This window comes from Motacilla alba, chromosome 23, assembly GCF_015832195.1.
Source record: "Motacilla alba alba isolate MOTALB_02 chromosome 23, Motacilla_alba_V1.0_pri, whole genome shotgun sequence".
NCBI classification, from domain to species: domain Eukaryota; kingdom Metazoa; phylum Chordata; class Aves; order Passeriformes; family Motacillidae; genus Motacilla; species Motacilla alba.
Window position 1 is genome coordinate 4,788,116 of NC_052038.1, and position 25,556 is coordinate 4,813,671.

At 49.9% G+C, this 25,556-nt stretch overlaps 2 protein-coding genes across 6 annotated transcripts in view; both read left to right on the forward strand.

The window, feature by feature from the left end:
* KHDRBS1 (KH RNA binding domain containing, signal transduction associated 1) lies at window positions 1-19,401 on the forward strand. 3 transcript variants are annotated; one of them, XR_005259676.1, is made up of 11 exons: window positions 1-366; window positions 4,895-5,022; window positions 5,507-5,623; window positions 6,591-6,737; window positions 7,795-7,919; window positions 9,647-9,869; window positions 10,362-10,429; window positions 10,796-10,854; window positions 13,920-14,115; window positions 16,953-17,028; window positions 18,516-19,401. XR_005259676.1 is itself a non-coding variant. In XM_038161035.1 (9 exons), exons 1-9 carry the CDS (start codon window positions 90-92, stop codon window positions 14,015-14,017), a joined length of 1,242 nt encoding a protein of 413 aa, XP_038016963.1. In that variant the 5' UTR covers window positions 1-89; the 3' UTR covers window positions 14,018-15,396. The 3 variants fall into 3 exon arrangements, 1 of the variants encoding a protein (XP_038016963.1); XR_005259677.1 differs by having other exon boundaries at window positions 19,010-19,401; XM_038161035.1 differs by lacking the exons at window positions 16,953-17,028; window positions 18,516-19,401 and having other exon boundaries at window positions 13,920-15,396.
* TMEM39B (transmembrane protein 39B) overlaps window positions 16,974-25,556 on the forward strand; it is a 14,583-nt gene continuing 6,000 nt past the window's right edge. Inside the window, exons 1-2 of one of the 3 annotated variants that reach the window (XM_038161031.1) lie at window positions 16,974-17,028; window positions 23,960-24,143. In XM_038161031.1, coding sequence (XP_038016959.1) covers window positions 24,016-24,143 — 128 coding nt within the window. In that variant the 5' untranslated portion in view covers window positions 16,974-17,028; window positions 23,960-24,015. Of the gene's footprint in view, window positions 17,029-21,617; window positions 21,680-23,959; window positions 24,144-25,556 lie in introns of those variants that run through there. The other 2 variants (XM_038161032.1, XM_038161030.1) reach the window with 2 other exon arrangements.

The following is a 25,556-nucleotide window of genomic DNA, read 5'->3' on the forward strand; positions in this document are numbered from 1 at the left end:
CGGGCGGCGCTTCCGGCGCGGCGCTTCCGGCCCGGGCGGTGTGGCCGCCGCGCTCCCGCCGCCGCCGCCGCCGTCCCCGGCCCCGCCTCATGCAGCGCCGCGACGACCCCGCCGGTCGTTTATCGCGGGGACAGGGCCCCGGTGGTCGCGCGCCGCCGTCGCGCCGGCCGCCCCGTGGCGGAGGGGCCCGCGGAGGCGCCAGCGGAGCGCAGCCGCCGCCCGGTGGGGCCGCGGCCGGAGGGGCCTCAGGCTCCGGTGGTGCGGGCGGTAAGATGGAGCCCGAGAACAAGTACCTGCCCGAGCTGATGGCCGAGAAGGACAGCCTGGACCCGTCCTTCACGCACGCCATGCAGCTGCTGACCGCAGGTACCGGGAGCCCCCGGCGGGGCGGGCGCGGGCGGGCGGCGGGTCCCGGGGGTCGGTCTGGCTCCGGTTAAAATGAGATATTTCCCGCAGAGCCGCGAGTTTTTCGTGCGTTTTGTTGGTGGTTTTATTGTGTTGTGTTATATTGTGTTAGTTGTGGTGTGGCCTCAGCCAGGCGGGAGAATGAAGAGAATCAAAACCCCTTGAGAGAAGCGTTTAATAATTGAAATAAAATGCGGTGGTAATAGTAAATACGCTGATAAACGATGATAATTGTGGTGGTCGGAGGGAGTAGAAACAAGCGGTGTTTCTTCACCACCCCGTTCCCGAGCTCCGTCCAGCTCTGGGGTGGCAGTGGCGGTGCTGGGGATGGAATGTCCCTCTGGGCCGCTCGGGTGACCCGTCCTGCTTTGGGGACAGCTCCTTCCTTCCCTGACAAGGGTTAAACGCAGCTCGGAGCAGCCGTACCGCCAGCCTGTTGGTAACGTGATTCCCATAAAAATCCCTAAAAGCAGCTGTCGGGAAGAACGGGAGCTCTGTCCTAGCCGAAACCAGGGCAGCCCTTGCAGCCCTGGGGACGGAGGAGCTAAAAAAGGACCTCGGAGATAAAAAAGGACCTCAGAGGGCCGCGCAGGGATTTTTCCGTGCTGGAAACGCAGAGCTGGGCTGGTGCAGGAGGGGCTGGAAATGGCAGAGGCGGGCTTTGTTCTGTGCCCAGCCGAGCCTTCTCCTTCCTGTCCAATCCTCGGCTCGGCTCGGCTCGGCTTGGTTTGGCCCGGCCCGGCTCTGCTCTGCTCTTGCCCGGCTTGGCTCGGCTCTGCCCTGTCCAATCCTCTCCTCGGCTCGGCTCGGCTCTGCCCTGCCCGGCCCGGCTCGGCTCTGCTCTGCCCGGCTCGGCTCTGCCCTGTCCAATCCTCGGCCCGGCCCGGCTCGGCTCTGCCCTGCCCGGCCCGGCTCGGCTCTGCTCTGCCCGGCTCGGCTCTGCCCTGTCCAATCCTCGGCCCGGCTCGGCTCTGCCCTGCCCGGCCCGGCTCGGCTCTGCTCTGCCCGGCTCGGCTCTGCCCTGTCCAATCCTCGGCCCGGCTCGGCTCTGCTCTGCCCGGCTCGGCTCTGCCCTGTCCAATCCTCGGCTCTGCCCTGCCCTGCCCGGCTCGGCCTGGCCCGGCTCGGCCTGGCCCGGTTCGGTTCGGTTCGGTTCTCCCCCTGCTGCTCCGCCCCCAGCCGGTCCCGGCCCGTTCCGCCCTCCCGGAGCTGGAGGCGGCTCCTAAACGGGAACCGGGTCAAATATTGCCAACAGCTTCAAAATTATTATTATTATTATTATTATTATTATTATTATTATTATTATTATTATTATTATTATTATTATTATTCATCTGCTTTAAAATTATTATTAATAATAATAATAATAATATTATTTCCACCAGTGCTTTTTCAGATTATTTCTTTTTTCCACCTGCTTTTCAAATTATCATAATCATCATTATTAACCTGATTAACATAATATTACCGCAATAGTAACATTATCATTTAATTTTTATTATTTTAGTCTTATTTTTCCTATTTTATTGTTAATAGTATCATTACTACCATTACTATTCCAACAGTAGTATCAGGAATTTATTTCGTTTGATTACTTTTCATTGGGCTTTTCAAAATAATTTCTTGGAATTTTAAAATTCTTTTAACTGATTACGTGATAAAAAATTTATTTTAATTAATTTATTCAGTAGGAGGTTATTCAGTAGGAGATTATTCAATAATAATTTCATAATTTATTTAATAATAAGTTACTTGATAATAATTTATTTAATTCAATTATTTTAATGAATCATTTTAAAATTATTAATTGGAATTTTAAACATTATTTCTTTCTCCACCTGCTTTTTCTTTTTTAATTATTTATTTTTTCAAGGCTTAAACCTGCAGAGTTTTGTGCAGCCCTGGAGTTTTTTGGGAGCTTGTTTTATGCAGGGAATAATTCCTGGGAATTCTGGGGAATTGCCGCCTCTCCCACTGTGCCGAGAGCCCCTCAGCATCGCCCCAGGCTCCTGGTGGAGATAAATGACTTTATAATCTGATTTTCCATGCATTTCATGGTTCTGATCAATGAAATTCCTCGGCTCTGGAGCCTCCCCCGAAGGAAATCCCAGGGATTTGGGAATTCCCCCTCCGAGCAGTGCCCGCCTGCGCCTCCCTCACCTGGGGGTGACGGGGTTGGGAGGGCTTCATTAATTAATTTGGTATTGATTTATTCCTTTGATGGCTGCAGCTTTGGGGGTGTCACATTGGAGCGGCCGTGGGGACAGGGAGCCGTGGGGACAGGGAGCCATCCCCGCCGTGGGGACAGGGAGCTGTGGGGACAGGGAGCCGTGGGGACAGGGAGCCAGCCCGGCCGTGGGGACAGGGAGCCGTGGGGACAGGGAGCCATCCCCGCTGTGGGGACAGGGAGCCGTGGGGACAGGGAGCCAGCCCGGCCGTGGGGACAGGGAGCCGTGGGGACAGGGAGCTGTGGGGACAGGGAGCTGTGGGGACAGGGAGCCGTGGGGACAGGGAGCCAGCCTGGCTCTGGGCTTTGGGGGATTCTGGCCAGTTTTATTTCATGGAGAGGCTCCAGGGGAAGAGCTGAGCTTGCCGAGGATCTGGGAGTTTTGCCATTCCTTGTGCCATGAGATGTGCAATTCCCTGTGATCTGTGTCCCTGTGCCATCCCCTGTGCCATCCCCAGGGATGTGGGACCTGAGCCATGCCCCGTGCCATGAGCTGTGCCATTCCCGGTGATCTGGGAGCTGAGCCATCCCCTGTGCCATCCCCTGTGCCATTCCTAAGGATGTGGGAGCTGAGCCATCCCCTGTGCCATCCCCAGGGATCTGGGAGCTGTGCCATCCCCCGTGCCATCCCCTGTGCCATTCCTAAGGATGTGGGAGCTGTGCCATCCCCTGTGGCATGAGCTGTGCCATTCCCTGTGATCTGTGTCCCTGTGCCATCCCCTGTGCCATCCCCCATGCCATCCCCTGGGATGTGGGAGCTGTGCCATCCCCTGTGCCATTCCTAAGGATGTGGGAGCTGTGCCATCCCCCATGCCATCCCCCGGGATGTGGGAGCTGTGCCATCCCCTGTGCCATTCCCTGTGATCTGGGAGCTGTACCATTCCCCGTGCCATTCCCTGTGGTCTGTGTCCCAGTGCCATCCCCTGTGCCATCCCCTGTGTCATTCCCAGGGATGTGGGAGCTGTGCCATTCCCTGTGCCATTCCCTGTGATCTGTGTCCCTGTGCCATTCCATGTGCCATTCCCAAGGATCTGGGAGCTGTGCCATTCCCCGTGATCTGTGTCCCCGTGCCATCCCCCGTGCCATCCCCCGTGCCACTCCAGGCGAGGTGGGGACGGGAGCAGACGGAGCTGGGGGGTGCTGGGGGCTCCCCGGGAATTCCCGGCTGGCCTCGGCCAGCTCCAGGCTGCCACTGCGGGGATGTCCCCGGGCTCCGGGCTGCCACTGCGGGGATGTCCCCGGGGTGGCTCGGGGCTGCCATTGCGGGGATGTCCCCGGGGTGGCTCGGGGCTGCCATTGCGGGGATGTCCCCGGGCTCCGGGCTGGCATTGGGGGGATGTCCCCAGGGTGGCTGGTGGCCCTGGGGACCCGCAGGGACTGGGCAGGGCTGAGGTCCCTGAGGTGCCAGGGGTCACCGTGGGGCTCCTTCCAGCCCTGCAGCCTCTCCTGACGGGATTCCCTCAGCCTTGGGAACCTTGGGAAGGGGCTTTTCCCAGGAAAGGGCTCAGAAATGGAAATTCAATTTACAGGCCTTGGGAAGTGACTCTTTCCCTGGGAAAAAGGCTCAGAAATTCCATTTCCAAGCCTTGGGAAGGGGAAGTGGCTCTTTTCCATGGAAAATGCTCAGAAATTCAATTTACTGGCCTTGGGAAGTGACTCTTTCCTTTGGAAAATGCTCAGAAATTCCATTTCCAAGCCTTGGGAAGTGACTCTTTCCTTTGGAAAATGCTCAGAAATTCCATTTCCAAGCCTTGGGAAGTGACTCTTTTCCAAGGAAAAGGCCCAGAAATGGAAATTCAATTTCCAAGCCTTGGGAAGTGTCTCGGCTTCTTTTCCTAGGAAAATGCTCAGAAATTCCATTTACAAGCTTTGGAAAGTGACTCTTTCCCTGGAAAAAGGCTCAGAAATTCAATTTACAGGCCTTGGGTAACAATGGCATGACTCCAAATTTGGGGGAATTTGTCATGGATTTGGGATGGACATTTATGATGCAATTTTATATTATTATTTATAATTCTATTCTTTTAAATGATATTTCTAGTATGGTATTTATATTATTTTAATTTCATATTATTATTTCTATTAATTTCATTTTCATGTTATAATTTCTATTAATTTCATTTTTATATTATAATTTCTACTAATTTCATTTCATTTTTATATGATAATTTCTATTAATTTAATTTCATTTTGATCTTATCATTTCTATTCATTTCATTTTAATTTTATAATTTCTATTCATTTCATTTCATTTCAATTTAGAAATAGAAAAAATTCAGAAGGGGGAGCCACCAAAGAAGGAAGAGGAGGAGAATTACCTGGATTTATTTTCCCACAAGAACATGAAGCTGAAGGAACGAGTTCTGATCCCTGTCAAGCAATACCCCAAGGTGAGGCCAGAAAAAATGACCAAAATCTCCAATTTTCCTCTTTCCTCTGGGATTTTGTGGCTCCAAAGTGGCAGCAGGACTTCAATCTGCATTTTAAACCAAAATTCCAGAGATTCCGTTAGAAAATAAAGAATTATTTGGGGTTTTATTTCTGATATATTGAATTTTTTTGGAATATAAACCAAAATTCAAGAGATTTCTTTGGAAAACGAAAGATTATTTGGGGTTTTTTTTTCTAATACATTGAATATATTGATTTTCCTTTGGAAACTTGAATTTTACTTTGGAAACAACCTGGATTTTCCTTTGGAAACCTGAATTTTCCTTTGGAAATTTGAATTTTCCTTTGGAAACAATTTGAATTTTCCTTTTCAAACTCGAATTTTCCTTCCAGAACTTGGATTTTCCTTCCAAAACTTGAATTTTGTTGCCGTTTTTCACCTCTGGAACTGCTTTATTATAATTTCTTTTCTTTAATTTCCAGTTCAATTTTGTCGGGAAGATTTTGGGACCCCAAGGCAACACCATCAAGAGGCTTCAGGAGGAAACGGGCGCCAAAATCTCCGTGCTGGGGAAAGGTTCCATGAGGGACAAAGCCAAGGTGAGGGAGGAGGAAATTCCATTTCTTGGGGGGAAATGAACCCCAAGGCTTTGATTCCAAATTCAACTGCAATTGAAGGTGTACAAAGCCATGCAAGCTTCCTGTAGAATTTAAATAATAAAAATAAAAATTAAAATATTTATAAATAAATAAAATTTAAAAAATAAATCTAATTTTGAAATTAATCAGAATAAAACTAAAAATTAAAAAAAAAATAAAACTTAAGATTTTAAAATCTTTATTTATTTTTTTATCTCAATGTTCACACCCCGGTGTACAAAGCTGTGCAAGCTTCCTATAGAATTTAAATTTCCAAATCCCATTTCTCCTCATTCCATGGGGTTTTTGCAGGAGGAGGAGCTGCGCAAGGGGGGCATCCCAAATAAAAAAATTAAATTAAAATTAAAAAAAAAATTTAAAATAGAAAAATTTTAAAAATTAAAATAAAAATAATAAAAAATTTATTTTTAAAATTAATAAAAACCAAAATAAAAGTTACAATATTTCAAAATAAGTAAAATTTTAAAAATAAAACTAATTTTAAAAGTAATCAAAATAAAACTTTAGATTTCTAAATTTTATTTATTTTTTTTTTATCTCACTGTTTACACCCAGGTGCACAAACCCATGCAAGCTTCCTATTGAATTTAACTTTCCAAATCCCATTTCTCCTCATTCCATGGGGTTTTTGCAGGAGGAGGAGCTGCACAAGGGGGGTGACCCCAAGTGAAATAAATAAAATGGAAAATAATACAAATAAAATTGAAAAAAAATTAAAATAAATAAATCAAAAAATTAAAATAATAATTTAAAATTAAAATAATAATAATAATAATTAAATTTTTTAAAATAAATAAAATTAAAAATATGATCTCACCTTTACACCCAGGTGTACAAACCCATGCAAGCTTCCTATTAAATTTAAATTTCCAATCCCGTTTCCCCTCATCCCGCGGGGTTCCTGCAGGAGGAGGAGCTGCGCAAGGGCGGCGACCCCAAGTACGCGCACCTGAACATGGACCTGCACGTCTTCATCGAGGTGTTCGGGCCGCCCTGCGAGGCCTACGCCCTCATGGCCCACGCCATGGAGGAGGTCAAGAAGTTCCTGGTCCCTGTGAGTGCCCCGCTCCCTCGGGAGGCTCTCCCCGCCCAAACGCAGCGGGACACGGCTCTTGGGTTGGGGGGAAAAGGGGGAGATCACCCGGGATCAACAGGGAGCTCTGGGGTGCTGCTGGGATCCCCAGGAACTGCTGGGAGCACTGGGATGGTGCTGGGATCCCCAGGAACTGCTGGGAGCACTGGGATGGTGCTGGGATCCCCAGGAACTGCTGGGATCACTGGGATGGTGCTGGGATCCCCAGGAACTGCTGGGAGCACTGGGATGGTGCTGGGATCTCCAGGAACTGCTGGGAGCACTGGGATGATGCTGGGATCCCCAGGGAGCTCTGGGGTGGTGCTGGGATCCCCAGGGAGCTCTGGGGTGGTACTGGGATCTCCAGGGAGCTCTGGGGTGGTGCTGGGATCTCCAGGGAGCTCTGGGGTGGTGCTGGGATCTCCAGGAACTGCTGGGATCACTGGGGTGGTGCTGGGATCTCCAGGGAGCACTGGGATGGTTCTGGGACCCCCAAGGAGCTCTGGGGTGGTACTGGGATCTCCAGGAACTGCTGGGATCACTGGGGTGGTGCTGGGATCCCCAGGGAGCTCTGGGGTGGTGCTGGGATCCCCAGGGAGCTCTGGGGTGGTGCTGGGATCCCCAGGGAGCTCTGGGGTGGTGCTGGGATCCCCAGGGAGCTCTGGGGTGGTACTGGGATCTCCAGGGAGCTCTGGGGTGGTGCTGGGACCTCCGGGAACTGCTGGGATCACTGGGATGGTGCTGGGATCTCCAGGGAGCACTGGGATGGTGCTGGGATCTTTGAGATGGTTCTGGGATCTCCAGGGAGCTCTGGGATGGTGTTGGGATCACTGGGATGGTGCTGGCATCTCCAGGAGGTGCAGGGCTGGAATCTTGCAGAAGGCTGCAGCAGATCCCAGTAAAGCCAGGTTCCAGTGAGGCCCACGCAGTTGTTTCACCCCAGCACGGCAGCCTGCGATATCCCGCAGCTGCTCTCTGCAGCTGACCCTTCATGTCTTTAATTTCCCCATTTCTGTCCTTCCTCCTGTCCTTCCCGCAGGACATGATGGATGACATCTGCCAGGAGCAGTTCCTGGAGCTCTCCTATCTCAACGGGGTCCCGGAGCCCAACCGCGGCCGAGGCGTCCCCGGGCGGGGCCGGGGGGCAGCCCCACCTGTGCCAAGGTACCCCCAAAATCCCAGCCCTGGCCAGGCTGCCTTCACCCACGGCTCTGCTCCCGCAGGGCTTAGGCTGCTGCTTAGCTAGGCCTGACTTGGGGATTCTGGCTCAGGGCACCGTGTTTGGGGTTTAGGACAAGCACTGGGGGGGGTTTGGGCTGGGTTTAAGCAATGGTTTTATAAAGGAAACTCTCATTCTGCCAGGCTGGCTCAGAGCACCATCTTTGGGGTGTCATCAGCACTGGGGGGGGGCTTTGAGCTGGGTTTAAGTAATGCTTTTATACAGGAAGCTCTCAGAAAGGGCCTGGCTGGCTCAGGGCACCGTGTTTGGGGTTTAGGACAAGCACTGGGGGGGGTTTGAGCTGGGTTTAAGCAGTGGTTTTATAAAGGAAACTCTCATGGAGGGCCTGGCTGGCTCAGAGCACCGTGTTTGGGGTGCCATCCAACTCTGGGGAGGATTTAGGCTGGGTTTAAGCAGTGGTTTTATAAAGGAAACTCTCTAATTCTGCCAGGCTGGCTCAGGGCACCGTGTTTGGGGTGTCACCAGCACTTGAGGGGGTTTAAGCAATGGTTTTATACAGGAAGCTCTCAGGGAGGGCCAGGCTGGCTCAGAGCACTGTGTTTGGGGTGTCATCAGCACTTGGAGCGGTTTGGGCTGGGTTTGAGCAATGGTTTTATACAGGAAGCTGTCAGGAATTCTGCCAGGCTGGCCCAGAAATGATATTATATATGATATGATATGATAATATAGTATCATATCTTATAATGTAATATCATATCATTATATCATATCATGTTTAATCATATTATATCATTATATTATATCATATTTTATCATATTATATCATTATATCATATTACATCCTATCATATTACATTATATTGTATTATATTATATTGATTCTGCATTATAATATATATTATATTATGGTATGGATGCTATACTAGAACTATTCTAAAGAACACAGAAAGCTACATCAGAAGGCTTAACAAGAATGCAAATAAAAACTCAGACTGCTTCCAGAGTGCTGACACAGCTGGGCCATGATGGGACATTAAATAAAACCAACTCCCATGGCCCAATGACACCATGGCCAAGTTGGTAAAGAACCCCCAGAGCAGCAGCCCGGGAGCAGCAACCGGAGAATTATCACTGTCCTTTCTCTCTGGGGCTTCTCAGCTTCCCAGGAGTTTTGCCACGTCTGGGGTTACTGTTTATTACTGTGGGTCTTCAGGGCAGTTAGGATTTGGTGAAGGGGAGATCCTGACTCCATTTCAGAAGGCTGGTTTATTATATGATGAGATATATTACATTAAAAACACCACACTGTAACTGTACTACAAAGAACAGAGAGAAAGATTCATCAGAAGGCGAGACAGGAACAGAAAGGAATGAATAACAAAGTTCTGTGACTCCAGAGAGTCCGAGAGCTGCTGCCTCCTGGATTGGCCACCAAGCAGAAACATCCCACACTGACTAATTCAGAAAGCACCTGCTGCATCCCACAGCAGCAGATCACAAACTGTTCACACTTGGAGCTGAAACCCTTCAGCTCCTCAGGAGAAGAAAATCCTAGCAAAGGGATTTTGATAAAACATCACAACCACACAGGAGAACACCCCTTGAGCCGAGAGGATTTTCCAGAAAACACAGCAGCGACCCCTCCCCACCCTGGGGCTCCCCGAGCAGCAGCAGCAGCAGCTCCTGACGCCCCTCTCTGTGTCCTCCGCAGGGGCCGTGGGGTCGGTCCCCCTCCTCCTCCTCCTCCTCCCCCGCGGGGCGCGCTGGTGCGGGGCGCCGCCGTGCGCGGGGCCATGGCCCGGGGGGCCGCGCTGGCCCGGGGGGTGCCCCCTCCCCCGGCCGTGCGGGGCGCCCCTGCCCCCCGGGCACGAGCAGCTGGCATCCAGAGGATACCCCTGCCCCCTCCGCCCGTGCCCGAGAGCTACGAGGAATATGTGAGCAGGGATTAATTGGCGGTGGTTAACGAGCGGGGGGGGTGGGGGGGGGTGAGGGGAGGTGGTGCTGGGATGGGGGTCACCGGGGATCTGTGGGGTGGGGCTGGGATAGTGGGATGGGGCTGGGATCACCAGGGATCTGTGGGATGGAGCAGGGATCTGTGGGGTCACCAGGGTCAGTGGGAATGGGGCTGGGATCACCAGGGATCAGTGCAGTGGTGCTGAGATCACCATGGATTAGTGGGATCACCAGGGATCAGTGGGATGGAGCAGGGATCTATGGGGTCAGCAGGGATCAGTGGGATGGGGCTGGGATCACCAGGGATCAGTGGGATGGAACAGGGATCTATGGGGTCAGCAGGGATCAGTGGGATGGGGCTGGGATCACCAGGGATCAGTGGGAATGGTGCTGGGATCACCAGGGATCAGTGAGATTGCCTGGGACCCCTGGGATGGCCCTTTGGTGACACTTTTTTGTCCCCATCCTCGCAGGGCTACGATGACACGTACGCAGAGCAGAGCTACGAGGGCTATGAGGGCTACTACAGCCAGGGCCAAGGGTGAGCTGGATTCCCTCTTCCCAATGGAATGCTGCATGGCCTCTTTTCCCCCTCTTTTCCCCCTTTTCCCCCTTATTTTTAATCCCATTTGAAGCCCAGGGAAACATTCCTGAGCTGCTACAGTCGGGGCCAAGGGCGAGCTGGATTCCCTCTTCCCAAAGGAATTCCCTTTTTTTCCCTCTTTTCCCCCTTTTTTTTCCCCCCTTTTTCTCCCTTTTTTCCCTCTTTCCCCTTTTTTAAATCCCATTTGAAGCCAGTGCAGCTGCAGCGTTCTGCTGGAATCCAGGACCCAGAGCATCTTCTCTTTTCCTGGTTTTTTGTGGCACTGGGATTTCCCTGTGTGTAACCACCCCGTTGCTTTTGCAGGGACACAGAATATTATGATTACGGACATGGGGAGGCACAGGAAACCTACGAAGCTTATGGTAAGTCTGGGAATTCTGGGATGAGGAAGGGGTTGGGAATTGCTTGTGGTCAATTTTGCACTTTTCCAGTGTCTGGATAAAGAACTGAGGAGAACCTCGTGGTGTTTTTATTTAGGTCTGAACAACCTCTCTCTGTGGGTTTAGGTTCTTCTCAATCTTGATTTTCTCAAAGGTGATATTTTTAAAAGAATCCTTTATATATATATATCTCTGGAAATGTTTTAATTTCCTTGTAGCTTGAAAATCTTTCAGGAGGTCTGGGTTTCCACCCACAGCGCTGGTGCTGCAGTCTGCTTTTCATGGGCTGGGTTTTATATGCTTCCATCTGCTTCCTTTATCCTCACAAACCCTGAGCCTGACTCTGGGCTGTAAATCTGCTCAAAAATTCAATGTAAATGTCATGAGGGAGCCTCTCCTTGGCTCTGTGGGGCCAGTTGGACTCAGTAAGCAAAGCTTAGCTAATCTCAATTCTGTAAAACTCCCAATTTAGGCTGGGCTGAGCCAAAATTTGGTGATTTAACCCCAAAGGGCAACCACACCCTCCTCTCACTCCCCTCCTGTGGGACAGGGAGAGAACTGGGAGGGTAAAAGTGAGGGAATGAATGGGCTGGGATAAAGTTCACCAGGAAAAGCAAAATCAAGCATGGAATTCATTCCCTGCTTCCTCGGGAGGACATTCCACAGGTCCCTCCCTGCCTCAGCTGTGGCTGCGTTTATTTCTGAAGGCAGTTCCCGTGTCCAGCCTTGCAATGGCATCTGGCTGTGGCAATAAGGAGTCACTGTCCCCTGTCCCCAGAGCAGCCTGTGCTGCTCCGGGCCGGGCCAGAGTTCATTTTCCTCCCCAGGGCTGCTCTGGATTTGTGCTGCTCATCCTGAGGAGTTCTGTTGTTGCTGGGCAGGGCTTAGACACGGCCGAGGCCTTTCCTGCTCCTCACACGGGGAAACTGGGAGGGCACCCCAAGGAATTTTCCATCCCTAATTCCTAAAGCTCTTCTTAAAGGTGTGGAATTCCATGTGGCTGGAGCCAGTCCCTTCCACAGCTGAGTGTGGGTGGTGGCATTCCTGACCAGCCGGAGGTCCCTGGGAGCTGGCAGTTCATGTCCTGGCAGAATTAGGGAGGCAGAGCTGTTGTCTCCTGCTCACCCTGCTCCAGGTTCAATCCCAAATCCAGGAGCACCGAGGCATTCCCTGTTCCAGGTGTAATCCCCCAAACCCAGGAGCACCGAGGCATTCCCTGCTCCAGGTTTAAGCCCAAACCCAGGAGCACCGAGGCATTCCCTGCTCCAGGTTTAAGCCCAAATTCAAGAGCCTCAGGACTTTCCTTGCTCCAGGTTTAAAATCAAGTCCAGGAGGCTCAGGGTGTTCCCTGCTCCAGGTTTAACCCCAGACTCAGGAGCATTGAGACATTCCCTGCTCCAGGTTTAAATCCAGGAGCCTTGGGGTGTTCCCTGCTCCAGGTTTAATCCCAAACCCAGGAGCCTCAGGACATTCCCTGCTCCAGCTTTAACCCCAAACCCAGGAGCATTGAGGCATTCCCTGCTCCAGGTTTAACCCCAAACCCAGGAGCCTCAGGACTTTCCCTGCTCCAGCTTTAACCCCAAACCCAGGAGCCTCAGGGTCTTCCCTGCTCCAGGTTTAAATCCAGGAGCCTCGGGGTGTTCCCTGCTCCCGGTTTAACCCCAAACCCAGGAGCCTCAGGATGTTCCCTCCAGCTGCTCCCAGAGCTGCTGCCTGTCCCCTGGCCTTGCTGAGCCCGTGTCACCCCGAGCACAAAGAGCCCTCTGTGCCTGCTGCTGGCTCGGGGCCCAGGCTGCCCCTTGCACACTTGGCTCAGCTGATCTGATCTGTTTGACCTCTGCCATTCCCTCTGCTCTCTGCTGCCCTGGGACAGAACCGGGATAAATCACCAAGCTGGGCTGGGGGTGGTTGGAGGGAGTGGGAATGGGTTTGGTGGCTGGGGAGGTTCAGATCTGGCAGGGACAGGTTGGAATCCAAATCCCTGAGCCTCAGGACCTTCCCTGAGGTTCAGATCTGGCAGGGACAGGTTGGAATCCAAATCCCTGAACCTCAGGACCTTCCCTGAGCCTCAGGACCTTCCCTGAGGTTCAGATCTGGCAGGGACAGGTTGGAATCCAAGTCCAGGAGCCTCAGGACCTTCACAGGGGTGGGTGTCACAAGCAAACTCTGATTTTTTTTGTGGAATTCTGCAGTGGTTTGGGGTGAAAGGCACCTTAAAGGAGCCTGGCCCAGCAGGGCTGTGCTGTGTCCTGGTGCTGGAGCAGAGTGGAGCTGGAGGCTGCCTGCTCCTGAGGTCTTCTGCTGGAGTGTTTGGGCATCGGGAGCTGTTTTGGGGCATCAGGAGCTGTTTTGGGGATCAGGAGCTGTTTTGGGGAGCTGTTTTTGGGGATCAGGAGCTGGTTTTAGGGAGCTGTTTTGGGAGATTAGGAGCTGGTTATGAGGAGCTGTTTTTGGGGATCAGGACCTGGTTTTGGGGAGCTGTTTTTGGGGATCAGGACCTGGTTTTGGGGAGCTGTTTTTGGAGATCAGGAGCTGTTTTGGGGATCTGTTTTTAGGGATCAGGACCTGTTTTGGGGAGCTGTTTTTAGGGATCAGGACCTGTTTTGGGGAGCTGTTTTGCGGAGCTGGTTTTGGGGATCAGGAGCTGTTTTTAGGGATCAGGAGCTGGTTTTGGGGAGCTGGTTTTGGGGAACTGTTTTGGGGGATCAGGAGCTGGTTTTGGGGAGCTGTTTTGAGGAGCTGGTTTTGGGGATCAGGAGCTGTTTTGGGGACCTGTTTTGGGGAGCTGTTTTTAGGGATCAGGACCTGTTTTGGGGAGCTGGTTTTGGGATCAAGAGCTGTTCTTAGGGATCAGGAGCTGGTTTTGGAATCAGGAGCTGTTTTCAGGGATCAGGAGCTGTTTCAAGGAACTCTCCAGAGCAGTATTCTTCCCCAGCCCAGCCCAAGCTGCCCTCCCCCATCTCCCCCAGCTGTCCCAGCCCATTTCCAGCCCCGTTCCCCCACCCTTGCCCCCTTGCCTGACTTTTCTCTCTCTCTTCTCCCCCCAGGCCAAGACGACTGGAACGGAACCCGCCCCTCCCTGAAGGCCCCCCCAGCCCGGCCAGTCAAGGGGGGCTACAGAGAGCACCCCTACGGCCGCTACTGACCCCAAAAACGGGGCCAAAACCCCCAATTTAGGAGCAAACAGTTGTTACTGGTTCTTGTATCTCCCGGGATTCCCGTTGCTTTGCCCACAGCAGACAAGTAATTGGCTCCCTGTTTTTCTTCCTGGCCCTTTTTTTCCTCCCACTCCATCCTCACCCTGCATTTTGGCTTCTGTACGTAGTGGTTTCTTGAGAGATGAATTTAAATAGATTTTAGAGCGGGGGGAGAGAGAAAAAAAAAAAACAAAAAAACTTTTTAATTTTTATTCTTTTTTATTTTCTTCGGTGCGTAGATGGCTTTTTTCTTTCTTTGTCGTTTTAGGGTTAAAAAAAAAAAAAACCAACAAAAAAAAACCAACAAGCTGTACCTTTTTTAAGGAAAAAAAAGACAAAAAAAACACCTAAAAAGCGAGTTAAAAAAAAATGTTAGTTTCCAAAAGTGACATGGTTTGCTTAGTTCTGAAATTAAGGTTTTGTTAAAACTTTTAAAGTTTGTTTTAAAGGAACCCGTAAAGGTTGTAGTTGCAGAATCCCAAAGTAGGCTACATTTCAAAATTCAGGGTTATTTTTTTTTTTAAAGAATTAAAATCATAATGTAACAGTAGTGGCTGCCACCATTTAAAAAAAAAAACAAAACAAAAAAACAACAACAACAACAAAAATAACTTCAGATGCCAAACCTTTAAAAGGAGATTGCTGGTGAATCTTGAAGTTTAAATTTTAACCCAAAGGATCCTCCAAACAAATTAAATAGCATTTTCTAAAGAGGATTGACTTAAAAGGAAAAATTAGGTTGGTAAAAAGTTGACTTTTCTTATGTGGATTTTGAAATCTAGCCCCCGTGCAGTGTTGAGATATGCTTGGGAATGTTTTTCCAGTGGAAAGGGCTTTTAGTTTCATTCTAAATTAACAATTTTTAAGGGAAAAGAAAACCTAAAATATGGTAATTGCCCAGTGTTTGATAGAAAAAATATTCCATGGGGAGGCCTGGAAAATTCTGATTTTTTGTAGCCCTTTTGGGGCAGAAAATCTGATAAAAATTTCAACCTCACCCCTGAAAAAATCTCAATTTCAAGCAGTCCCAGCCCCTCGTTCAAGTGTATCTCAGCACGAGCTTTGCATAAAAAGGGACACTGCAGCTGTAAAAAAATAAAAACAAAATAAAAAAAAAAAACAGACAAAAAAAAAAAAACCAAATTTCACTTTGTACATAAGATAAAGTCCTAATTGGATTTGTTGCACTGTCCTCCCACTCTGTTCTGGAAGAGAAAAATGAGAAAAATGCTACATTTTGTGTAAAGTCTGCCTAACTAGGTAGCTCAAAACGTGTCAAAATGTCTGTCTCAATCTGTCAATAAAGTTTAGTCCTTTTTTAATCAAAGTAAATGTGATGAATTGTCATTTGTTTTTGGAGCTTTTTGTTTTTGTTTTTTCAAACAACTTTAAATCCATGCTAAACTTAATTTGTCTTTTTATTTTTATTATTATTATTATTATTATTATTTTATTATTTTTATTTATTTAAAAACGTGGAGGCATTTCTAAAAGAAAAATGGTGGTTTTTTGGTCATTCTCGTGAGAAAACAAAAATTTTTTTGTGCTCGCCGAGCTTAAATTTATTTTAAAAAAAATATGAAAAATAGCAAAAAAAAAAAATTGTTTTTCACCCCCTGGAAGTTGCTGAAAGCAGTTTGGAGCCAGAAATCTGAATTTGGAAAGCGTTTGAGGGTTCTTTGCTTGATGATTCAGATTTCAGGTGGCCTCAGAGAATATTCCAGAGGCTGGTTTAAAGTAGGAATGCTGAGAATTCCAAGGAAGTTCCCATCTTGGCTGAGATGATGCTTCCAAGCAGCTTTTCCTTGGAAAAACCACTTGAAAAATGAATTTTTTTTGTTGGTGGATGGTGCTGCAGCTGCTCTTTAAATCCTTTGTGAGAGGGTGTGGATGTCAAGATATTTAATATATTTCTATTTAAAATAAAGCAATGCTCCATGGTTTATTTCCCATCCAACAGGTGAATTGGGGAATTTTAGGGGGAGAGGATTAAACTGCTCGGGGGTGAAAAATAGAATTTTAGGGAAAAAAAAAACAAGAAAAAACAACAAAAAAACCAAAAACTGCAGCGCACGAACCGAGGGGAACATTTAAAAATAATTAAAAAAAAAAACACAAAAAAGTTGTATTTGTAGATTGTTATTAAAGTGCAAATAACTGAATTTTCAACACCGGTTTGGAGTCAGCTTTCAGGGCATAATGTGATGAAAAGATCAGCCTATGCCCCCCCTTTTAAAGGAAAATTATCAGCAGGAGAAATCAGGATGTGTAGAGCTAACAGGCACCGCAAAGCCCAAAAAGGTAACCTAAATGTCTGATTTTAATCTAGCCCATTTCTCTTTTTCCCATAAACCTGTGACGTAAACTTTTTTTTACCCGGCCGATGTTAATTTCGTGTAAAAGGGGAAAAAAAAAAAAAAACCAACGAAAAATGTTTAAAAAAAAAAGATGTTTTAAATCTAAACGTTTAAACCGACCCACGTGGCATAAATCAGCAATAACTTTTAATAACGTGCCCTTGGCAGATGCACTGGGATGGAATGGTGGGCCAGAAGGAATCTTGAAATATCCTGCATTTGCAGAGGGTAAAAGATGTCAACTGAACGTGAACCCAAGCTAGCCCTGCTACTGCCAAACCCAGTTAAAAACCAGCCCCCCATTCTGCTCAGCTGTTTGAAAATCTCAATTTTTAGCCCCCCCAGTATTGCTGTTTGCTGTGAAATGTCCATAGCTCAGCTGGAGTTGCATGTCTTTCCTTCATGTGTAATTGCATGCAGGAATCTTTTCTTTCTTTTTTCCTTTTTTTTTAATTTTTTTTTTGTTTTTTTGGGTTTTTTTTGGTGAGGATCCTCATTTTTTATTTTTTTTCCCTTTGATTTGCAGGAATTTGGGGCCGTGACTCAGCAGCAGCAGGAGGAGGAGGAGGAGGAGGAGGAAGAGCAGGGCCAGCTCCAGCTGGGTGAGTTTTGGGGGATTTTTTTACAACCCCTTGTTGAGTTCCCAACGCGGGGGTGGCACCATCTGAGCTGCTAAATTCCAATTTTTCCTTGGATCCACACCAAAATAAAGAAGGGGAAGCTGCTTCCCTGAGGTCACAGCGTGGAGGAGGCTCCTGAGCTGAGTTTTTAGGGGATTTTGGGATGAGATCTGTGCCTTGGGATGCAGGGATTTCATGGAATCACAGACCTAGAAGGTTCTGTGCTTCCCCAGCTTTGGGATTTGTTCCCCCCATGCTCTGGGAATGGCTCAGGAATTTCCACAGGAGGCCACAACCCAGGAAAATCCAGGAAAATTCCAGGCTGCCGAGCTTTCCTTGCCACTTCCCACCCCTTCCTCTTCTCATCCGCTCCCTCAGTGATCCCACAGTCATTTTTGGGGTTTAAAACCCTAAAAAATGGTGCTTTTTTGGTAATTCTCATGACAAAACAAACATTTTTCCAGCTCGTCGGGCTTAAATTTATTTTTAAAAATATTAAAAAGACAAAAAAATTTTGTTTTTCACCCCCTGGAAGTTGCTGGAAGCAGTTTGGAGCCAGAAATCTGAATTTGGAAAGGGTTTGATGGTTCTTGATGATTTAGATTAATCTCACCCCGTTCCCGTGGGCAGGGATTCCTTCCCCTAGCCCAGACTGGCCTGGAATATTTTCAGGGATGGAGCAGAGGAGATGATTCTGTAACAAAAAATTGGGGGTGATCACATCAGCAAGGACACGATTCCTTCATCCCCTTCCCTGTGGGATTCCAAACTGCTGCCCCTGAGCTCCACAAACAAAAATCAACAAGGAATCCACCTTGAAATGTTGGAAAAGCCCCAATCCAAGCTGAGCAGGGGACAAAAAAAGGATAAATCTCATTTTCTATGGGATTATAAAGTTCCCAAAGGAGCCCCTCTTTCCTCAGGAACAGTGAAGAGCCAGTTTGTGGGATGCTGCAGCAGGGAGTTCACCCTGAATTCCTGCACTTGAAAATTTAATTTCCCTTAAAAAATCTCTTTGCTGGAGGGCTGGGAGTGGCTGGGGGTGATCACATCAGCAAGGACACGATTCCTTCATCCCCTTCCCTGTGGGATTCCTTTGGGAACAGCAAAATGCTGCCTCTGAGCTCCACAAATAAAAATCAACAAGGAATCCACCTTGAAATGTTGGAAAAGCCCCAATCCAAGCTGAGCAGGGGACATCAAAGGATAAATCTCATTTTACAGGGGATTGTAAAGTTCCCAAAGGAGCCCCTCTTTCCTCAGGAGCATCAGGAACAGGGAAGAGCCAGTTTGTGGCATGCTGCAGCAGGGAGTTCACCCTGAATTCCTGCACTTGAAAATTGAATTTCCCTCCTGCCAGGAGGGAATTGATAACAGGCCTGGATCAAATCCATCTTCATTTCCAGTGGAATTGGAGCAGCAATTCTTTTATTTCAGTGCACCAATCTTTGCCATTTCTCTCCTAATAGGCCCAGCTTTTAGATCAAGTGGAAAAGATTTGATAGAGATCATCATCTCTTAGGAAGCAATTTATTCCCAAATGGATCTTGTGATGCTGCCTTTGGAATAACCCAGCTCGTGCCTTGCTTTTTGTGGCATGCTGATGGGAAAGGATGGAAATGCGAATATATTGAAATAACTGGGAGTGTTTGGGAAACATTCCTTGGATCACACAGCTCCCTCCCTCCTCCCCTCCCTCTCCCAGCACTTTTCCAGGCAGGATTTAGCCCTGGAGGCTGCCAGAGCTCGTTTGAGATCCCAAAATAACCCCTCAGCATCAGAATCAGGCACACATTCCGGGGTGAGGCAGGGATTTGGGAGGGATGGAGATTCCTGGGAGTCTGAGTCACCTCAATAACCTGGAGAACCTTCCCTTTCCTGCTGGAATTCTGCTCCCAAGTGCCAGGGATCTCCTCCTCTCCCTGTTTTCCCAAAGGGCTCATCCACATCTTGTTATTTGTAGGATTTTGGGCAAGGCCCCAGCCCAGAGCAAATCCCTCGTTGTTCTTGGCTCTGTTCACGTCTCCTCTCTGGAAGTGTTTCCCAACAAAATCCTGGGTTTGTCAGGCTGGGAACACCCTCCTGCTCCGTGTCTCAGCATTCCCAGGCTTTCCCCTGAGTGGGAGCAGCTCCTCCAGGGCAGCCCTGGGGTGAAAAGCCCAGCCTGGCCTCGCTCTGAGCTGCCCCAAACCTGGATTTTGTCCTTAGTGGGGAGTGAACCCAAGGAAAACGCTCCAGCTGCAATTCCAGAGGTGTCCCAGCAGCTTTTCCTGGAAGGAGCCTCATCCCTGCCCGTTCCTTCCCCCCGCTTTCCACTTTCTGTTTGCATTGTTTCAATAAAGCCCGTGGCTCCGAGCTTCGTTCGGTGGAATCATGGATTCAGGGAATGCTCCGGGGCGGGAGGGACCTTAGAGCTGCTCCAGTCCCACTCTCCCAGCGCTCCAGGGATGGGAATTTCCCAGCTTTTCTGGGGTTTTCTGTCTCCCAGTCTCACTGAAAGCACAGGGGTTTGATCTGTTACCTCCCAAATTCCAGCTCGGATCAGCAGAGTTGGAGAGCCCAGCTGGATTCCCTGTCCAGATCTGAACAAATCTGGAATTTTATGTGAGAGGATCTGCCACCAGCAGAGCCAAGGAAAAATAATGTGCTTTTTTACCTCCTTAACCCCTCCTGCTGCTCTCCCAAAGAAAATTTGGGATCGGGGGGATTCCAGCAGCCTGGAAGGAGCCTGGAGGAGGGAGAGGAGAGCAGGGAATGCTCCAGCTGGAGCTGCTGGGGAGGAAAATGTCTCAGGGAATTCCTCCCTCATGGATCAGGGAATTCCTCCTCCACGGATCAGAGAATTCCTCCATGAATCAAGGAATTCCTCCCTCGTGGATCAGGGAATTTCTCCCTCATGGATCAAGGAATTCCTCCCTCATGGATCAGGTAGTTTCTCCTCCATGGATCAAGGAATTCCTCCCTCATGGATCAGGTAGTTTCTCCTCCATGGATCAGGGAATTCCTCCATGAATCAAGGAATTCCTCCCTTGTGGATCAGGGAATTTCTCCTCCATGAATCAGGGAATTCCACCTCCATGTGTCAAGGATTTCCTCCCTCGTGGATCAGCTAATTTCTCCCTTTTGGATCAGGGAATTCCTCCCTCATGGATCAAGGAATTTCTCCCTCATGGGTCAGGGAATTTCTCCCTCATGGATCAAGGAATTTCTCCCTTTTGGATCAGGGAATTCCTCCCTCATGGATCAAGGAATTCCTCCCTCATGGATCAGGGAATTCCTCCCTCATGGATCAGATAGTTTCTCCTCCATAGATCAGGGAATTTCTCCTCCATGAATCAGGGAATTCCTCCTCCACGGACCAGGGAATTACTCCTCCATGGATCAGGGAATTTCTCCTCCTTGGATGAGGGAATTCCTCCTCCACGGACCAGGGAATTCCTCCTCCACGGACCAGGGAATTTCTCCTCCATGGATCAACCTCAGCTGAGCCGTGGGTGGTGAGGGGCAGGAATTCCTGCAGGCTGGGCAGTGCCCAGGGGGCTCCCAGCTGGCATGGAGATGTTTTTCCCTCATTTTTCCCCTCAGGAAGCTCCCGGTGTGAGCACAGCTCAGCTGAGCCCTCCATATGTTTCCATGGGAATGTTTTTCCACGCTCCTTTTGCTCCTTTTGCCAAGAGGGAGCTGATTCCAGAGGATCAGTTCAAACTCTCTTTGCTGTGAGTGGAAAATGGGAATCTGCCAGGTTTTTTTTGGGAGTGTTGAACACCAGAGCCTCCCTTGGATCCTGGGAACTCCCTTGGATCTCCAGCTGCCTGTTGGAAAACTGAAATATAAACTGTTTCCTGATGGAGATGTTCATTTTACCGCTGAATTTGGAATTTTACCACTGATTTTGGACCGAAAAAGGTTCATCCATCACATTCCAGATACATTTTTTGGCCTGACTGGGATTTTAGGGATGTCCTGGTACCTTTAGAGCATTCTCTTAAACACCAGGTGTCTGGCCACTCCTGATTTTTTACGCTTTTGCCCATTCCCAGAATCAATTTAAGTTGGAAAAGCCCTCCAAGCTCTGTGACCTTGGACACCTCCAGGGCTGGCCACTCCAAACCTCCCTGGGCAGCCACAAAAAAACCCCAAAAAATCAGCAAATTTTATCTTTGTGCAAACTCCTTCATTCCAGGGCCGCTTTTTCCTCCAGCCTAGGCAGGGCTGGCTCTCATCTTTGTGCAACCATCTCTGCTGAAGCCTCAACCCCCACAAAACCCAGCAAAAAATTGGGGGAAAAACCCCAAATCCGCGGAGTCGCCGAAACCCCTCCAGGAGCATCCCAGCCCCCAGCCCCGCCTGGAGCCGCGCAGCTGCCAGGGATTACTCATTCCCTGCCATAACGGGCTGCCGGGACAGCTGGCGGCGGCGATTCCTGCCGTTCCCCCGCGGCGACACCGGGAGGTGACACCGGGCGGTGACACCGCGCTGCCCCGCTGGGCGTGGCCGCGTGGGCGTGGCCGCACCGAAAGGGGCGTGGCTCTGCGCGCGTTCGCGCCCCTCAGCAGCTTGTCCCACGCCGGCCGCCGTCGCGCCCCGCCCGCCATATTGTGCCCGGCGCAGGCGGAGCGGCGGCCGGCGATGGGTGAGGGAGGCCGGGCCGGGGGCAGCGCGGCCGGGGGGGAACGGGCGGAACGGGCGGGGGGGAACCCGCCCGGCAGCCGGCGGGGAGCGGGCGGGGCGCGGGAGAGCCCCGCGGCTCGCTCCGCCCCGCCCCGCCGCGGTGAGGGGGGCGGCTCCCGCGCCGCGGCCTCGCCCGGAGCCCCTCAGAGCCCCGCGGGCTCGGGGAGCCCTCACGGAGCCCTCCCGGAGCTTTCCGTGGCGCTCCCGAGCGGGTCCTGAGTAGCCCGGTGGGGCTTTCAGAGCCGCCGAGGGTCCCGGTGCGTCCTCAGAGAGCCCGGGGCCCTCTCAGCTCTTGTGCAGCCCCAGCTGAGCCCCCAAATGGCTCCCTCACAGCTCCCCCAGAGCTCTCGGCGCCCCCAGAGTTCTCGTGCAGCCGCACCTGTGCCCCCAAATTTCTCCCTCACACCTCCTGAAGCCCTCAGAGTTCTCCTGCAGCCCCACCTGTGCCCCCAAATTTCTGCCCCAGAGCTATTGGGGCCCCCAGTGTTCTCCTGCAGCCCCATCTGTGCCCCCAAATTTCTCCCTCACACCTCCTGAAGCCCCCAGTGTTCTCCTGCAGCCGCATCTGTGCCCCCAAATTTCCCTTTTGCAGCCCCTGCTGCTCCCCCGGAGCCCCTTTAGCCCCAAATTTTACCGCCAAATTTCCCTTCACGACCCCCACAATTCCAGTTTCCCTCCTGGAGCCTCGTGCCTCGTTCCTGCACCTCTCTGGACCCCAAATTCCCCCCAGATTGTGCCCTCACAGTTCCCAGAGTTCCTGCACTTCCCAAAAACCATCCCAGCAGCTCCTAAAAAACAGCAGCTCCCCCCAGCTCCAGCTCCAGGACGGGGATTTTGGAGAACTCCGAGCTCAGCATCAGCTTTAGGAGCCCCTTGGGATGGGTTTCTAAAGCATTGTGTTGCTCCAGATGCAAATTCCAAAGCTGGAAATGATCCGCCAGGAAAAGGAATGTGCCCGAGTTCCCCCTCACAGCTCAGATTTCACTTGGAAATGGGGATTTTTATCACCGTGAAAAAAAAAATCCTGTGGGTTCTCCTGAGGTTAACAGGATCCAGGAAAAGCTTGGGATGAGTTTTGTGTGTGGCAAACAAGCCCAGGAAAAGCTGGATTTGGGCTCACCCCGTTGACCTCAGTGCCATCAAAACATGAAACAACAAATACCCTAAAAATGTGCTGCTCCTTCCCCTCTTAAAGAGCCAAAAATAAAATGGCAATTTTAAAAAGCTGTAACCTTGGGTTCCAACACAAAATGACACCAAAATACCCCACATTTCTGAATTTTTGGGAGCGTCTCTTGAGTCTGGAAAACAGGGATGACACCCCAGGGATGCAGATGGAATTCCTTGTACAGTGAGGAGATCTCAGCCCCTCCTTGAGGTTCCATCCTTGACCTGGAGAAATGTGGGAGACAGGGGGAAAAGAAGTGGAGAAATTTGGATGATTCTGGAGTGACGAGCTGCAAAAATTAAATTGGGAGAAATTTGGATTATCCTGGAGCAACGAGCTCCAAAAATTAATGGATTATCATGGAATGACAGGCTCCAAAATGAAATTTGGAGAAATTTGGATTATCCTGGAGTGACAGGCTGCAAAAAGTAATGGATTGTCATGGAGTGACAGGCTCCAAAAATGAAATTTGGAGAAATTTGGATTATCCTGGGGCAACGAGCTCCAAAAATTAATGGATTATCATGGAATGACAGGCTCCAGAAATTAAATTTGGAGAAACTGGGATTGTCCTGGAGCAGTGAGCTCCAAAAATTAATGGATTATCCTGGAGCAACAGGCTGCAAAAATGAGATTTGGAGAAATTTGGATTATCCTGGGGCATTGAGTTCCAAAAATTAATGGATTATCATGGAATGGCAGGCTCCAAAATGAAATTTGGAGAAATTTGGATTATCCTGGGGCAACGAGCTCCAAAAATTAATGGATTATCGTGGAGTGACAGGCTCCAGAAATTAAATTTGGAGCAATTGGGATTGGCGGGGAACAGTGAGCTCCAAAAAGTAATGGATTTTCATGGAATGACAGGCTGCAAAAATGAAATTTGGATTATCCTGGGGCAATGAGCTCCAAAAATGAATGGAGTGACAGGCTCCAGGAATTAAATTTGGAGAAACTGGGATTGTCCTGGAGCAACGGGCTCCAGAAATGAAATTGGGATCGGCGGGGTGGTGGGGGCGAGGCTCCATAAGGAACGCTAATTAACCCATGCTCATTAACGCCCTGTCCCCGCAGTGGCGAGGGCCGCGGCCGGCCCGCAGTGAGCAGCCAGGAACCCCTCACTCCCGGGCATGGCCGGGGGACGCCGGGGGCCCAACAGGAGCTCCTACTGCCGGAACCCGCTGTGCGAGCCCGGCGCCGCGGGGGCTGCCGGCCACTCCTCGGGCTCCTCGGTCACCGGCGTGCGCTCCCGCACCAGGTACGGCCCCGGGCTGGGCTGGGCTGGGCTGGGGGCTGCAGCTCCTCATGTTCCTTGCTGTGAAAGCTCGTCCTGTTCTCTGACCTCAAAGCTCGTCCCATTCCTTGCGGTTAGATCTCGTCCTGTTCTCTGACCTTAAAGCTCGTCCTGTTCTCTGACCTTAAAGCTCGTCCCATTCCTTGCTGTTAAACTCGTCCCATTCCCCAGCCTTAAAGCTCATCCTGTTCTCTGACCTTAAAGCTCGTCCCATTCCCTGACCTTAAAGCTTTTCCCATTCCTTGCTGTTAAAGCTCGTCCTGTTCTCTGACCTTAAAGCTCATCCCATTCCTTGAGCTTAAAGCTTTTCCCATTCCTTGCTGTTAGAGCTCATCCCATTCTCTGACCTTAAAGCTCGTCCCATTCCTTGAGCTTAAAGCTTTTCCCATTCCTTGGTGTTAAAATTCGTCCCATTCCCTGACCTTAAAGCTTGTCCTGTTCTCTGACCTTAAAGCTCGTCCCATTTCTTGATCTTAAAGCTCATCCCATTCCTTGAGTTTAAAGCTCGTCCCATTCCTTGCTGTTAAAGCTCGTCCCGTTCTCTGACCTTAAAGCTCGTCCCATTTCCTTGAGCTTAAAGCTTTTCCCATTCCTTGGTGTTAAAGCTCGTCCTGTTCTCTGACCTTAAAGCTCATCCCATTCCCTGATCTTAAAGCTTGTCCTGTTCCTTGGTCTTAAAACTCACCCCATTCCCTGATTTTAAAGCTCATTCCATTCCCTGACCTTAAAGCTCGTCCCATTCCTTGCTGTTAAAGCTCGTCCCATTCCCTAGTCTTAAAGCTCATCCCGTTCCTTGGTCTTAAAACTTGTCCCATTCCCTGATCTTAAAATTTACCCCATTCCCCAGCCATAAAACTCATCCAGTTCCTTGATCTTAAAGCTCGTCCCATTCCCCAGCCTTAAAGCTCATCCCATTCCCTGATCCTAAAGCTCATCCCATTCCCTGATCCTAAAGCTCATCCCGTTCCCCGACCTTAAAGCTCGTCCCATTTCCCCCCCACCTTCCCCTGTCCCGGGGTCTTCCAACCCCAGCCTTGGACTCCCCAGGGACGGGGCAGCCCCAGCTCCTCTGGGAATTCCATTCCAGCCCCTTCCACCCTCACAGGGAGGATTTTTTCCCAATATCCCACCTAATCCCACCTCTGGGACTGGGAAACCAACATCCCTTTCCTCTTAACTCCCAGTTCCCTTTTCCTGCATCCCACTTTGTCCATCCTTGGAATTATTTTCCCAGTATCCCACCTCACCTCACCTCTGGGACTGGGAAACCATTCCCACCTCCCTTTCCTGTTAACTCCCCGTTCCCTTTTCCTGCATCCCACTTTGTCCATCCTTGGAATGAGGATGGGTGTCCCTGAGACTCCTCAGGACTCCCAG